At 41.9% G+C, this 15,053-nt stretch overlaps 1 protein-coding gene across 1 annotated transcript in view; it reads right to left on the minus strand.

The window, feature by feature from the left end:
* Hhip (hedgehog interacting protein) overlaps positions 1 to 15,053 on the minus strand; it is an 87,564-nt gene that overhangs the window by 19,913 nt on the left and 52,598 nt on the right. Inside the window, exons 5-8 of the mRNA XM_021220457.1 lie at positions 5,940 to 6,091; positions 5,218 to 5,391; positions 4,478 to 4,621; positions 341 to 462 (exon numbers count right to left, since the gene is read on the minus strand). Of these exons, the coding sequence (XP_021076116.1) occupies positions 341 to 462; positions 4,478 to 4,621; positions 5,218 to 5,391; positions 5,940 to 6,091 (592 nt within the window). The remainder of the gene's footprint in view (positions 1 to 340; positions 463 to 4,477; positions 4,622 to 5,217; positions 5,392 to 5,939; positions 6,092 to 15,053) is intronic.

Raw genomic sequence — 15,053 nt, forward strand, 5'->3', positions numbered from 1 at the left:
TTTCCGTGTGTATAAAATGTTAAGACAAGTTCTCCTGAATAAAGAGAAATTCTTCACTTTAGGTCTTAGATGAGAAAAATACAGCCGCTGACTTTTGAGACTCAAACTATTTGAAACTACAGAGAGCCATTCAATCCACGGAAAGGTAATTATGAAGGGGAGCCCTCGGGTGTGGGCAATCCTTGAACCTTTACAAATGGAGCGATTTACGCACTGGCCTGTGCCAGGCCAATGTTTCTATGCCTTCTCAATGCTCATTATGCAAACTCTTTTTTCTCTAATTAATATACTAAAACCAATCTTTACCTAAAGCACAAGCAGCCAGGGAAGCTTCACTCACCATAATCTCTTCCCTTTATTATCTGTAGGATTCTGGCTGATGACCTGTTTTTCCCGTTGGAATCTGAGCAAAGTATTGTTAAATTGATGTTTATATCAGTGGGATGTCGATCCACGGCACATCTGCATAATAAAGAGGCAAATACTCATTAATTCCTCCCTGGGTCTCTTCCTGACAAGGAAAGGAACGAAGGCTTTGTGGGCTGGCAAGGATCCTACGAGCAATTTAGTTTAGATATTCTTGAAACCACCGAAGGAAACATCCTGACAAGTTTGTTTACTCTATTGAAGCTAATGACCTCGGGAGTGCGTTTCTTAATTCTTCTGGCTATCTTTCTTCTAATGAATGTTCTCACTATCTTAAGAACCTTTGTTTGCCTATTGGTAAGGATTACCTCATGCATAACACATTGGCAGAGTTTGGATCTATGAATCAATGCTACCATCAACTCATCTGTGCCACATAGTGTATGTAATTTATTAGTCTTAGAACTAGTGTTGTATTTCTTACATGGAAGACTTACTTTAAAAAGTTACGTGCATGTGGGTGCACAGCATACTGTTATGAAGGTCAGAGGACAATCTGTATAAATCAGTTTTCTTCTTTCTCTCTGTTCCTGGCATTGAACTGAGATGTTCAGTGTGGTTCTGTGGCAAGTGCCTTTCTTCACTGAGACACCTCACCAGTCACTAGTTGTAAGGGTCCCTGCTTGTTCCAATTCGGGACCAGAGACACAGCTGCCACATGTATACATGGAGGTCTGTCACCTCTGCCCTGTCCTCACTTTCTCCATAGCTAATCTGGAGATCAGAATATCACTGTGGTTCTAACCACACGAGGGTCAAAGGTCACTGTACTCCTGTTACCCAATCTAAGCCTAAGAGGCTACAATATTCCCTGCAAGTATAAGTGAAGAAGAGGCTGGGATTGGAGGAAGAATGAAACTAGTGAAATGTCTGAACTCCTCAAAAATGTAACAACAACAACAACAACAGTGACAACAATATAACCTAATCAATCAAACAAACAAACAAACAAATATTCAAACAGAAAACAGTGTTCCTGACATCTGGGGACCCTGTAGTCTTTGTTATGGGGTAAGGGAGTCCCCCATTCTGCAGATGGGTTCTTGGCAATCTCCCTGGCCTTAATCCATCAGATCCAGCAGTGTTACCCTGCTCTTAGCCCCTCATCCCAGTTGTGAAATCCAAAAATATTTCTACACATTGTCAAATGTTCCCTAGAGGCAAAAATGCATTCCATTGACCATTGCTTTTTGGGCCAACAAAATATATTAACTATTTATAAACCAAATCATTGGGCTATGAAATAAATTAAAAGCATTAAAAAAATTGAGAGTTGGAGCTTCAGAGACAAAGAATCACTCAGCAATTACTACAGCAAAACAAAACAAAACAAAACAAAACAAAACAAAACAACCACCAAGTGGTCCAAAGAGCCCTGTCACAATGAAGAAGCAGGAGATGGGACAGTTCTACAGCAACAGGGCCTCCACTGTCCTCTCTGACTGTGACTCCTTCCATATAGTGTCTGGCAGGGCTGGAGACACAGACATGTCGTGACTTAGTGAGGAACTTCAGTCCCCACAGGGTGAGAGGATTTCTTATACAACCTTTTCCTTCAAGATAGAGGCTCTATGGCAAAAAGCAAAGTTTGACTTGTTTTCAGCAAGAAGCAGCTGATGGTGAAGAAAAGGCCACCGCTTCCCAGCGTGAGTTGCTGAGGCTGTGAGTACAGTGCCATCTCCTGACTTTCAGCTTCTTATGTGCAAAGGGAGCCAGAGAGTGAAACTGATCGGCCGAGGCTATGGTGATGTGCACTTGTTGCCATCCGTTTGTCTAAAGTCGACACAGAATGTGTACCACCAAGTGTGGCTGCTGATGTCAGCCAGGGACTACTGGAGATGATGACGTGCTAGTGCTGAAAAAAAATTGTTCTACTCTGGGTGATGGTAAGTGCAGGTGGGGGGAGGACTATGTAAATGAGCGCATCAGGCTTGCACCACTAATCGTAACTTATGGTCACATTCACTGTGAACCTATTAATTAGTCTTGAAACTTAAAAGGAAGATGGTGGGCTAGGAGATGGATCCATGGGAAGAATACTTCTTGTGTAAACAGGAGGACCTGAGCTTGACTCTCCATCATCCTCAGGAGAGTCAGCATGGCACAAACCTGTAACCTAGTATTGCAGTCTGTCTGTTGAGGGGGGTAATAGATAGAACAGAGCTTTCTAACCAGTCACTCTCACTGAAATACCTGGCTTCAGGTTCAGTGAAACTTAAGAAATGAAGGAAAAGAGAAAGCTGGATAATAGAGGGGCGACATCTGACCTCCTTCTTTACTCTACATATGTAAGTATGGACGTGCATACACACCATGCACACAAATAAAAATTAAAATGGTGCTGTTTGGGCAGCTATCACACAGTACTACCAAGAGTAGTTTAGTACCATAAGACAAGGTGCTTACAATAGTCAGCTTTATTTATAGCCAGTAATGGTTTTAGTTCCTTTTCTCATCATTAAGTCTTGCTCTGCCTGAGACTTTCTGGGAAGGAAGCAGAATGCAAACAGAATTTTTCTTTAGCCCTCAGTTGCCAGAGGAGGCAGGGCTCCGTGGCACAGGCATCTTGCCATGAGTAGGGTCTGGAAAGGGCCTCATCCTGTGTTTTTACACTGAGGCTTGGACCCCCAGGAAGGTTGCAAGAACGCTCCGGTGGGAGTGTGGTGACTCAGGCCGGCTTCACTTCAAAGTGCTGCTTTGTGGTGTCTGTGCATTCTGAGCTATAGAAATGGAATGTGACAGTTTCCTCCACATCCTGATCCCACCTTAAGTATTCCCTGCTGAACAGATTTTAAGATCTGTGGAGATGCCAAAAAGGAAATGAACTGTGGACTTGGGCTTTGATGGAGCAAAGATGAAGGGCACGAGGGATTATAAAAATAAAAAGTTTGAGAAATATTCACCTTGCACATAGTGAACACTCAATAAACATTAAATAGCAATAATAACTAAGCTAATAAATGAATGAATGTGGCCACATACCCCTCAGTCTGAATGATAGACCAGATTGGACTTAGTTTTCATCAGAGAATTTCTGTTAAAAGTTCCTAGAATTTTTAAAGTGTGCCTGAAATCCTTCACTCTACAGACTTTTAAGTTTTCTGTTCTTTATAGTTCATTATAGTAAGCAGAAAACAGTAGACATGAATTCCTTTAGAATTTGTAAGTTTCTGAGGTGTGAAAGACATTAACATTTACCTCAACTCCTTGGAAATGAACACTACATCATCTTGCATTGAGGGTAGCGATGGCAGTAAGGACCGCCCAGGTGTGAGGTGTGAAGTACCATTCTTTGTCCTCTTTCTGTGGACTCTTACATAATCCTGACAGAGCTCTCAGAACACACGTGTTACAGCTCATGTTCAGGATATATGTCTCAATGTCCCCTGCCACGCTCACATCCTGGAACCCTGATCCACTGCAGTCGGTTTTGCAGACAGGACCTCCCTGGTGGATTGCGTTGAAAACACTACTCTCACCAATGGATTCTACTATTATTGTGAGAGCGGTTGTTCATCGTAGGAGTGAGTTCCACATTGGAGGATGAGTTTGGCAACTTTTCTGTCTTCCTCTCTCTTCTTTGCTCTCTCACCTTCCACCATGAGATGAGGAATCAAGAAAACTCTCAGCAGATGCTGAGCAGGTGCCAGCTTCATGGCCTCCAACTGCCCAGCATCCAGAACTGTGAGCCAAAACCCATCTATCGTTTATAAATCACCTGGATGTGGTATCCTGTTGAAACAGCTTAAAGCAGACCAAGTAAAGAAGGGAAATAAAATTTAGAGAAAGAAAGCCAAAGGTTATCCAATAGTAGTCTCTGAAGTTGTCTCTTGGACTTGAGTTTTCCTTTGTCTAATCTTCTTTAACCTTCTTCACACATGAATGATAGAAAGTGGGCTAAATACTTGTTGAGTTAATGGCGGGTATGAGTTTAGAGGTTCAAAGGGATACTACCCCTTGCTACTTGGTGCCTGACTATCTTGCTATTCCTCCTAGATCTCACATTCTGTCTTGTTTTGAAAGCAGGGATGAGATAGGCAGATGTCCTCACCTGCCTGGATCATGGAGACCGTGAGCAAATACTTCTGGGGGCTGGTTGGTGCTGTTGAAGTGCGGGTTACTCCGTGGTATGGAATAAGGCACATTGCACATGTCGGTGTCCACGTCCAGCCTCAGCACAGAGCCTGTGAAGTCACTGAGAGATTGGAAGGGGAATGAGTTCTTTACACTCAGGTTGTTTGTCTCACCTGAACCCATGGGAAGGTTGCTCTAAGGAGAAAGAAACCATTCCTTCAATTTGACTCAAAATGTCTTGATTTCCAAATTCCATGTGACAAGAAGTGAGACCAGTAAAAGTTTGGGTACAAGATGTGGGGTGGACAAAGATGTTCACAGTATGCTGCTCTCTCTCTCTCTCTCTCTCTCTCTCTCTCTCTCTCTCTCTCTCTCTCTCTCTCTCTGTGTGTGTGTGTGTGTGTTTAATCTGTCCTGTACCGTCTTTGCCAGTCTATGTGTTTTATATTTCCCAAGACATCAGTTCATTAGACAGAGGTTGGGGCAGCAGCATGGTTGGATGGGGGTGGGGAAGCAACTGGGTACAGAGGAAGAGGTACACAGTGCTTGTGTTGCAAGGCAGCTTTGTTGCAATAATTCTGTTAGGACAAGTTTCAGCATAAAATAACCTTATGTTCAGTCATCAGACATAATTCTCAGTTTCGGGCTCAGACCTTGTATCCTGGCATTGAAATCATGTTAGTGTCAAAAAGTACTTGCTGGTAAGCAGTCTGTTACCTTAACCCATCCATCTCTTCCATGTCATCCAATGTGATCATACCATCCCCAAGGATGATGTACAAAAAGCCATCGGGACCAAAGAGCAGCTGTCCCCCAAGATGCTTTCGATGGAGCTCAGCGACTTCCAGAAACACCCTGGCTGTTCTCACATCAACTTGATGGGGATTTTTCCTGCATGACAGAGGGGGGAGAACACCATGACTTTGCAGGTATGATATGAATCCACTGGAAAGGAAGAGGTGTACAGACAGACAACAATACTTGAAATAGAGCTAATCAGAATGACATGAAAAACCCCATTAATCTGTGTTTTAGGAACATCGTTGAAGTTTAAATAATTGAGAAAAAATACCAAAGACACTATGACACTATTTTATTTCATTTATTTTCACACACACACACACACACACACACACACACACACACAGAGAGAGAGAGAGAGAGAGAGAGAGAGAGAGACAGAGAGAGAGACAGAGACAGAGACAGAGAAAGAGAGACAGAGAGAGAGATAGAGAAGCACACACACACTTACACACACACACACACACACAGAGACAGAGGCAGAGACAGAGATGCACACACTATGTTTTAAGTCATGGGATTATTCTGCTCTAATTACTACTAATTTATGGCAATAGTTTATAAGCAGTCTGTAAAGACATGAAGAAGAGAAAAGAACACACAAACTTTGTTCTTCCATGCACATTAGTTAGTGATACCTGGATACTGTGTATTCCACAACCCTAAGAATGTGGTCGTGAGGCCCGATAGCCCACCGTTCCTGGTTGGTGGTATAAGACACATACAGCTTTCCATTTTTCTTGTAATTGGGATGGAATGCCAGACTTAGCAGGCCCCTTTCGTCTCCTCCCTGCAGTGAGATGGAAAACACAAAGAATCGTGAAGTTAATTATCTTCTTTATTGTGTTTCAACTGGAACCTCGAAAAGAGTTTCTTCTGGGTAATCTTTGCCTAACCTCTTTTCTTTTTTCCTTTGCCTACTGCACAGAAAAGGATTATAAAACATTTCTCTATATGGTATTCTTTAAAGGTTACAACAGGACAATTGTCCTGTGCAGTTATCTATGCAAGAGACCCTTATGCCACTTTAATCAAGTGATTTGTGCATGTAATCTTGGGAATTGGGGAGAGCAGTTTAAGCGCTGTGAGAAATTCTTTACTGGGTTACGAGGATGCTTGTAGTGCATAGGAGACAAATAAAAACGGTTCACAATCAACAGTTACTTCTAATCCAGCTCACCCCAAAACCTAAAACCTAGTGTGCGCTGCCAGCTCCCACTGTCTTGGCAATATGTTTAGAAAGCAGTTAAATTGCTTGTGTAATGTATAAACCTTTGTTTCACCCGGAGGCATTGACATCAGTTGTCACAACGATGGTGGTCTGTACATCATAGCTAGGTAACAGCGGCGTTGGCCCATCTATGCAGAGAGGAGGTAGTTTTTACATGCATCCTTAACTCTGTAGAGAGTAGAAGCATGAAGAGCTGGGAGGAGATTGAAAGGCCAGGACCAGAATGGGGGTGGGGAAACACTAGGAAGAAAAGACGATGCTAAGAAGGAAAAGAAAAATCTCAAACAACTCTTTTGTTATTATATGAACGTCAAAGACTGTATATGTTAGACATGCCAAATGCTAAAGCAATTAAAATATCATCATGTTCTGAAATAGAAAGGTACTTTATCTTCGTTTTCTGCTAATTCAGCTTGTGGAAATTCAATATGGTCCTAGCATTTGTTTTGTCCCATAACTAGGAATGTCTAGGAATGTCTAGGAATGTCTATCTTGGAATCAAAGCGACTGAAATTATCTAGATCAGAAACTTAAATTCCATGTTCTAGGAAATGAGTGAACATTTTTCTTTGCAGTCTGGTAAGTCACTCACAGCAGTGACATTCTCTTTCAGACACTGAATTCTACAACCTTTCATCCTTTACTTATGCCTGTAACTTCACATTTGCTTTGGCAAAATACAGTGAGAAATTAACTTCTGATGTGTTAAATGGGGAAAACCCTACAAAGCCAAAACTTCATTGCAGACCCTGGTCAGTAATGGTTGACTGTCATATTGGGTCCCACTACACAGCACTTGTTAGCAGCATTAAACAGCACTGGGTGCAGCTTATGTGCTACATCAGTCTGAGAACATAAAGTTTTAGGAATAAACGTTCATTTCAATAAACCTTGTTTGATTTGTTTCATGAGTCTGAGATAAATTTGTTTGGTTACATAGCATCCAAAGTAGAAATATTCAGACTCGGAGAGGTGCATTAATTATACACTGGCTGGAAATGTCTAAGACCTACTGAATCATTTATCCAAGTGTTAACCTTTTCACCATAGGCCTGATTTTAACTTTAATCATTAAAGTCAGATGCTAAAGACTATGATTTATGAATGAGCCTCTGCTTTGTGTGGATTATTTTGTGATAATGGTTTTAATACAGACTCGATGCTGGTGTTTTACTGTTCTCATCACTGGAGATAAATATCATTTGACTGTCGTATGGGACATCAGAAACTGAGATGTATAACCAAGATTGGAATGTACAGTGTCCGCACATTTCAACCACAGTGACAGATTGCATGAGGAGGCCCACAGGTAGAATTTTGACGGTGATTAATTCTCCTCCCCAATACACTCCTCTCTAACTCTGTGGGACAAGTTAAGTGCCGCAGGTATGCTTCACAGATGGCGGTGGTCACTGTAGAAAGCCGTAAGCTGAAAGCACTTCTCTGTAGTCCCTAATCAAATCGTCAGAAATGTAGCCCGAGGAGGAGCGACCTGGCTCAGAACTGTGCTAGTTGCTTTCCTGAATTAGATATATAGAATTAGATATATAGAATTTACATGTCATAGGTGGCCAGATGGAACTGAGCTGAAGACACATCCACAAGCAGGAGTGGGCATTAGTTCATGTTAGGAACACATGGCTCACACCTATGAATCCACGAGCATCACAGACATTTACTAAAGTGCCAAATTCAGAAAACAAGTGAGTTTTGAATGAAATAAGTAATACAATTTTAAAAAGTCAAGAATTTCAATTTTTTTTCAAGTTACATGATTGATATTTGATTTATTTAGGATGTTGGATCTGCTCTTTTCAAATCACCTTCTGCGTGTCAAGCTGTGTTCTGATTGGTTTGAAAACTTGACTATTTAAATCATTTCCAACAAAAAAATTTTTCCTGATTAAGTTGGTGAGAATAATTTCATGTGTTATATACATATCATGGCTGCCTCTAATAATCAGCTAAGGCTCAGAGACTAGGAAGGTCTGTTAACTCTCCTACAGAACCAAGAGACTGAAAAATATTTTCAGTGAAAAATATCAGTGACAGGTGGTTCACCTGAATTAGCTTTCCCAGTGATGTTGTCTACTTAATTAAAATATGTTATGAGCAAATGAAAACCTGCCTTTGATGTCTAGCTCATTTGTCACATGAAGAAACATGCTGATTGGCATGGAAGGGTGACTTCACGCCTGGGTCAGGAGCCTTATTACAATGATACTTAAGGCCTCGGGTCCCCTAATGTTGCTCCTGCCTTACACAATAACTGAACACTGTCCCAGCATTAGGGATGGCTGAAGACCGACTCCTTAAGGCCTCTGCTCTTTCTTCCTCTAATCCTACGTCCATTTTCACACAAGCTCTGGCCATCTGTGTTCACAGCCTCATTCTGTTTTCCCCAAGTTCCAAAACTGCCTTTCTCTCCCCCACTGTTGCAACCCCCCCTAAGCTGGTTTTAGAAGCTCAGCAGAAAGAATCAACCAACCCTTATGTCAAAATCGGAGGCCTCTCTCCTAACTCCTTTCATCCTTCTTCTCATGATGGCTAGGATCTCATGGGACTGGAAATCATGAGCTCCCTCCAGAAAGTGCCTCGATTTAGAAACTGATCCCAGGAGCACTGGAGAGGGGATGGTTCACAGTGAGCTGAGCTGACCTGGCTAATAGGATATAAACACACTGAATGGCTCATAGTCCAGAGAGAGGTGCCATTCAGAAAAAGTATGACATCCAAGACAAAGCTTTAAACATCTGTTAGCTAATTTCTAAGGTATTTATCATTACCTATGTGAATGGCGGTGATTTTTTTTTTTTTCCGGATCCTCACATTTGTGCTTCATGATTAGCACTGAATACTTCATGTGCAAGTTGGGCTTCAAGTGACTATGTACACAGAATCATGAGACTCAGACTAGAAGCTAACAGGGGGAGGCACTTCTGATGTTGCAAAAACAGTTATCATCTGCAAAGCTCATGCTTGAGAGGTTTCCAACCAAGCTAAAAATAAAGGAAGAGGGGAAAGAAAGGCTTGCAAAACCCCCTCATGCTACTTTAAGTAAGATCTCGGTTGCGTGTTAGGGTTAAAGGCTGGCATCTCAAGCTAGCTGCCTGCTTCACCTTCCCTTCCTCCTCCCTCCCAATACCACAGAAGTCTGGACAGCTCCACACCAACCACAACAGGATACTCAAAAGAGGACTGATCTGAACACAGTGTTCTTAAACCATTCGGAATCTTGAGATTGACCTGCGTTTCAGAGGAGCAGTCAGAAGAACTTGTCCAGGAATTTTTAATAGCTAGCCAGCTAACTGCCAATCAGCTCCTGGGAGCAGCCTCACAGGGTACACACCACAGAATATGAGATTAACACCTTCTAAGTCCCGAAGGCTTTAATGGACCAGGTCTCCCCTTGCAATGCTACTCTATCCTACTGAACAGATCAAAGTTCTGGTCAATTGTGAAAGAATATTCTTCTTTGTATAACAAGAAATGTCCATTTGAGAAAGAGAAGTAACCATAAGATGATTATAACAGAAAATACATTTTTTTTTCTTTTTAAGGTATTTGTCTTTCAGTCTGATGCTTTTTAAAGAAAATGTTCTATATATATTTAAATTTTTAGATGTATTTATCTTTAGGTGTATGAGTGTGTTGTCTGCACGTATGTCTGTAGGTGTATCATGTGCATTCCTAGTGTCCCTAAGATGTCAGAAGAAGGTATTAAAGCCCGAGGAACCTGGTTAGGGTTGTCCATGAACTGTGGGTGCTGGGGACAAAGCCCAGGTCTTGTGCAAGAGCACTAAGTGCTCCTATCTGCTGAGCCACCTCACCGACTCTCTCTCTCTCTCTCTCCTTTCAGTATGGGTTAAACTTAATTTATTCTGAGTTTTTATTTCTCTTTCATTTGTTCAATCTCCTTTGTGGAATGCTGACTTGAGTAGTTTACAAAGAGGCAGCATAGGACCGGAAGCCAGAAGCACCACTACTCATGTTTACAGTTTTCCTTAGTGTTCTTGTCCACACCTAACTGACTTCACGTGCAGACTTCCTCGTGGGGCAATCCTTGCTGTCTAACGTACTCTCAGGGTCTAGGGATTAGCAACCAGGGTATCTTTGAAGCAGGCGGTTGTGCCTACTGCATGGGTATTTTAATCTAGTTTTTCAAAAAGGCTACTACAGACAGGTGTGGTTGCATAAGCCTGGACCCCCTGCACCGCAAGGTGGAGGCAGAAGTATCAGACATTCAAGGCCAGCTGTCTGCTACATCATGAGTTTGAGACCAGCTTGGGCTACCTGCTTCCAAACAAAACAAGAACCAGAAAAAGGGACCCCGAGCACATATATATTCCTTACTTTGGTTAGGATGACTTCACCAACGATCACATGACCCCGTGGCACTCAGCAATGAAGAAGCATATCTAGTCCTATTATCAAATCATTGCTGCCTCGACAGTGAAAAGTTAACATTAATTGAGCAGATGTTTGTTGAGCACCTACGAGGCATCAGGTTTCTCTTGGCAGGGTGGATGAGAAGGCACCTGGTGCTCCAGAAGCAGACACCATTGTGATTTTTAGGGGTTTTGTTCCCACCACACTCCTCTAAGAGGCTGATGTTTTTGAGTGGTTAAGCAATACCGCATCGTTACAAATGGGCATTTCCAAACAACAGGAGTTGCAAAGAGCAGAGAAATATTTGGGTTATCATTTCACCAAAGGTTTATTCGTGTGAATATCTGAGTTTTTTTCAGGTACACAGGTATAGTAACTCCAAGACTTAGTAATGAAAAGGAAAAGCTTGGCTTCCTAGAAGCTAAATTACTCGAAGAATTCGGCAAGTTTCTACAGACAGTAAGACCATTCTCTTACATGACACCAGGGCACAGGTAGGAGGGACAGGCTCAGGGAAAACAGTTGTTCACTTAATCCCCAAGGAATCTCTGAGACTTAAGAGCAGAATAGGATAGTGGCATCTTTAATCGTTTCTAAGTCACATGTCTGTCATGTCACATGTCTGTCGTATCAGGCTAACGTGTTCATTTCCTCTATCAGCCATCACACCTTGTCGGAGTTTTTCTGGCACACAGAATGAGAGGGAGAAGAGGGCTAGCCGACTTGGCAACTAATACGGCTGCTTCATGTACAAACCTTTGCTTTCTGTGACTCTAGAATTTTCTGTTACCCAGAAATGAGAAAATATGTAGGTTTTAGAAATTGTCATTCTAAACACAATACCAGATTATATCTTTACAAAGATCATGGTTGGAAGCAGACACATTTATGATATGATCTTGGTCTGTACAGTAAGATTCCATGTGGGCCTCAAGGGTTAGGATAAATGTCAGCAAACTGCCTTCCTTGCTGGAACCTCCAGGGGATGTCTTTTTTTTTCTCCCCGTTTCCAATTTTAGCAGCCTCTTACATTCTTTGTCCATGTGTTCTTCCTTCCATCTTCAAAGACAGCAATAGCAGGCTGAATCCTCCACTCATACCAATCCAGTCCTCCCAACCCTGCTTTCTGCTTTCAGAAATTTGTGATAATTATGAACCTGTCCAGATAGCCCAGGATGACTCCCTATCTGTGTGTAGGTTAGCACTCTTAATTCCTCTGTACTTTCCTGAGGACATATTTTGGTCAGGGACAAACTACAAGAATCATTTACTCTGCCTTTAAAGATGGGATCCTAAGCATTGAAAACTTGAGTCTTTTTTGGCCATTTAGCCATAGCCTCTGGTGTTGGAGCTTATCTGCACAGTCACCAGAAGGCAGAGAAGGAAAGCCCGGCATGGCACACCTGTTAATTTAACTGCCAGCATAGAAATTGATAAGATAAAGTGCAGAGAGGGTGGGGTACCTCCGGTGGCTGTGCCAAGGTGTGCTGCTGAAATATTATGCCATGCGATAGGTCTAGTGTAAAGGGTTTATGGAAGAGCAGAAAGCCATCAGAGTGGGGACATGAGATAGAGATAGAGATACATAGAGAGAGATAAAGATAGAGATATATAGAGAAAGATAGGGAGAGAAAGGGAGGAAGGGAGGGAGGGAGGGAGGGAGGGAGGGAGGGAGGGAGAGTGTGATGGGGTTGGGGGCCCTTTTATGGGCAGCACACCTGCGTACCTGGCTGCAGGTGGTGGCATAGCCAGCCGCTTGCTTGCTGCTAGGTCCCAGGGAACAGGATAGTGAGGACACCTGATTACTAATAGGAACAATCCTAATGATCCTCAGAATGAGTGGCAGCACCCAACAGAAGTGAGGGTGAGAGAGGAGAAGACAGTTGTGTAAAATGTATTTACAAATATGGGAAACACCGGCTGATGGGGAATCTCGGCATTTCAAGCTAAGACTGCGTTTTTATTTTAAACTGTGTTCTATATTATTTTTCTTTGCTTGCTGTTTTGAAATATACTATAGGGTGCTTAATCTCTGAAGAAGAGCCAGGCCCCGTGGGGATTCTGAGAGAACCTATGGTAAGGAACACATGCATAATAAAAGGTACGATTTGTCTTTGTCTCTAGTTCCTGGCCCAGAGTCCAGAAAACCCTTGGAATTTCCTGAGAAATATCTTTTTATTTATAAAACACCCTTTCAGCTACACCTGAGCTGATGCTATTGGGGTGAATATTGATGGGCCCTTAGATAGGTCAGGCGTGGAATTAGCAGCCTGAGAAGTCAACCCTGTGACCAGAAAATTGAAACCTTTAGCTCTCCCCTCCCCCCACTCTGAGAGGAGCTGCTGACTAAGTTCAATCACCAACAGCCAACCATTTCTGCCCATGCAATAAAATCTCCATTAAAAACTCTTGGGCTTTGGAGCTCGTTCAATGGGTGAAGCGTGAGGACCCAAGTTCAAACACACAGAGCCCATGTAATCCCTGCGCCACCACTGCTGAGGAGAGAGAGCCAGGACACTCCTCATGTGCTTACAGGCCAGCACACAAGAAGGCAGGGACTCATACCTGCGGCTGTCCTGTGTCTTCTGCATGCACAACTGCCCACATTCACATATCCCCTCATACTCATACAATTTTTTAAAAAGCAAAGCCTCCTAAATGATGGAGTCAAGTGAAGTTGGGGCTTCCACAGAGGGCCTGGGAAATCCAGAGCCACTACTCTCCGGGCTTTTCAGCTTCACAGCTACTTACTCTACAGTAATGCTTCTTTTAAATTCAAACCAATAGGGTCAAATGCATATTTAGATATTTAAATTTTATAATCATAATATTTTATGTACCTGTGTCTGTGATTTATTTTATGTTAAATTTATACTTGTCAAGTGGAATTAAAGTATGCTTATACTTCCATGTCTTCTCTAGGTTTCATTTGACACAGTAGAACCTCTTGGAAAATGGATTCACTGGATTCTAACCATGCTCAGTGATAATTCAGCTGTAGTACCTCTAACGCGCCAGAAGAATGTGTTATACCAGGTAATGGCCTGAACACGAGGAGCTTTTTGGTTCAATGTATTTCACATGATAATAATTTTGAGATATTCTGAAGTTCAGTTTGCTAAAACATCTCCAAATGATGAAAGGCTTCAATACAATTAAACGGTTTGAAACATACCTTATTCATAATGATAACTAAACAATAAATTTACAAAGTATCGTCTCTTCCTAGAAACAGCCACACATTTTCCCAAAGAAATATTTTATAATTGTCAGTGCCAGTTAGAGAAAGTAAAACCTTCTTCTGTGCTTTTAGCTTAATAAAAATAAATAAAAGTATAAGCCATTTCATGGGATTAAAAAGTATGGCAAAATGAGAATTGTTTTGAAAAAGAAAAAAGCATTATAGTTCACTAAATTATTCTGGTATGACCTACCAGCTAAGTACAGTTTGGGCCTTATTTTGTGAAGTATTTTTGGACGAGGTGTAGCTTGGTGTTTAAACGTACATTTTGTGTGCACAAAAGGCTCTGTGTGCAACATACACACACACACACAATTTTTAAGATAACTGTAAAAGGGTGAAATATTGATTAATTACATTGTTAAACACAACTGAATGTCAGTTATGTAAACCAGGAATTAGAACAATTCTCCCTGAGGCTGGAAACTTCTTGAAGGTGTGCCCTCACCACCCTGGGAAGACATGTCATAACAGTAGCCTGTGCCGTGTCCTTATGGTGTTCCAGAGAATGCACTAAGGAATTTTTGAGTGCTGGTTTCAACTTAGCAGCAATTTCAGAGTTTAGTACTATGCCACTATTACTCTTGTTTTTTTTTTTTGAGAAAGGATTAATGAATTTGTCCAGAAGGCATAATTAGAAATGGCAGGGCAGGGCTCATCTGTGGTGGGAGTAGTACACATGCCACAGTCTGGGACCAACTATTTCCTCAAACACAGGACTAGCTCTCCCCCTCCTCATGCACTGCTCTGCAACTGAAGTGTTTTTCAGGTAGTCAGCCTTACCTTTCAGAAGTCCTATAGGGGAAAGGGTGAACTCTGTACCTTAGTTATTTTATCAAGTAGGTATTAGTTTAACTTAAATAATACAGTTATTTTTTTAACGTACAAGTC

Source organism: Mus pahari, chromosome 20, assembly GCF_900095145.1.
Source record: "Mus pahari chromosome 20, PAHARI_EIJ_v1.1, whole genome shotgun sequence".
NCBI classification, from domain to species: domain Eukaryota; kingdom Metazoa; phylum Chordata; class Mammalia; order Rodentia; family Muridae; genus Mus; species Mus pahari.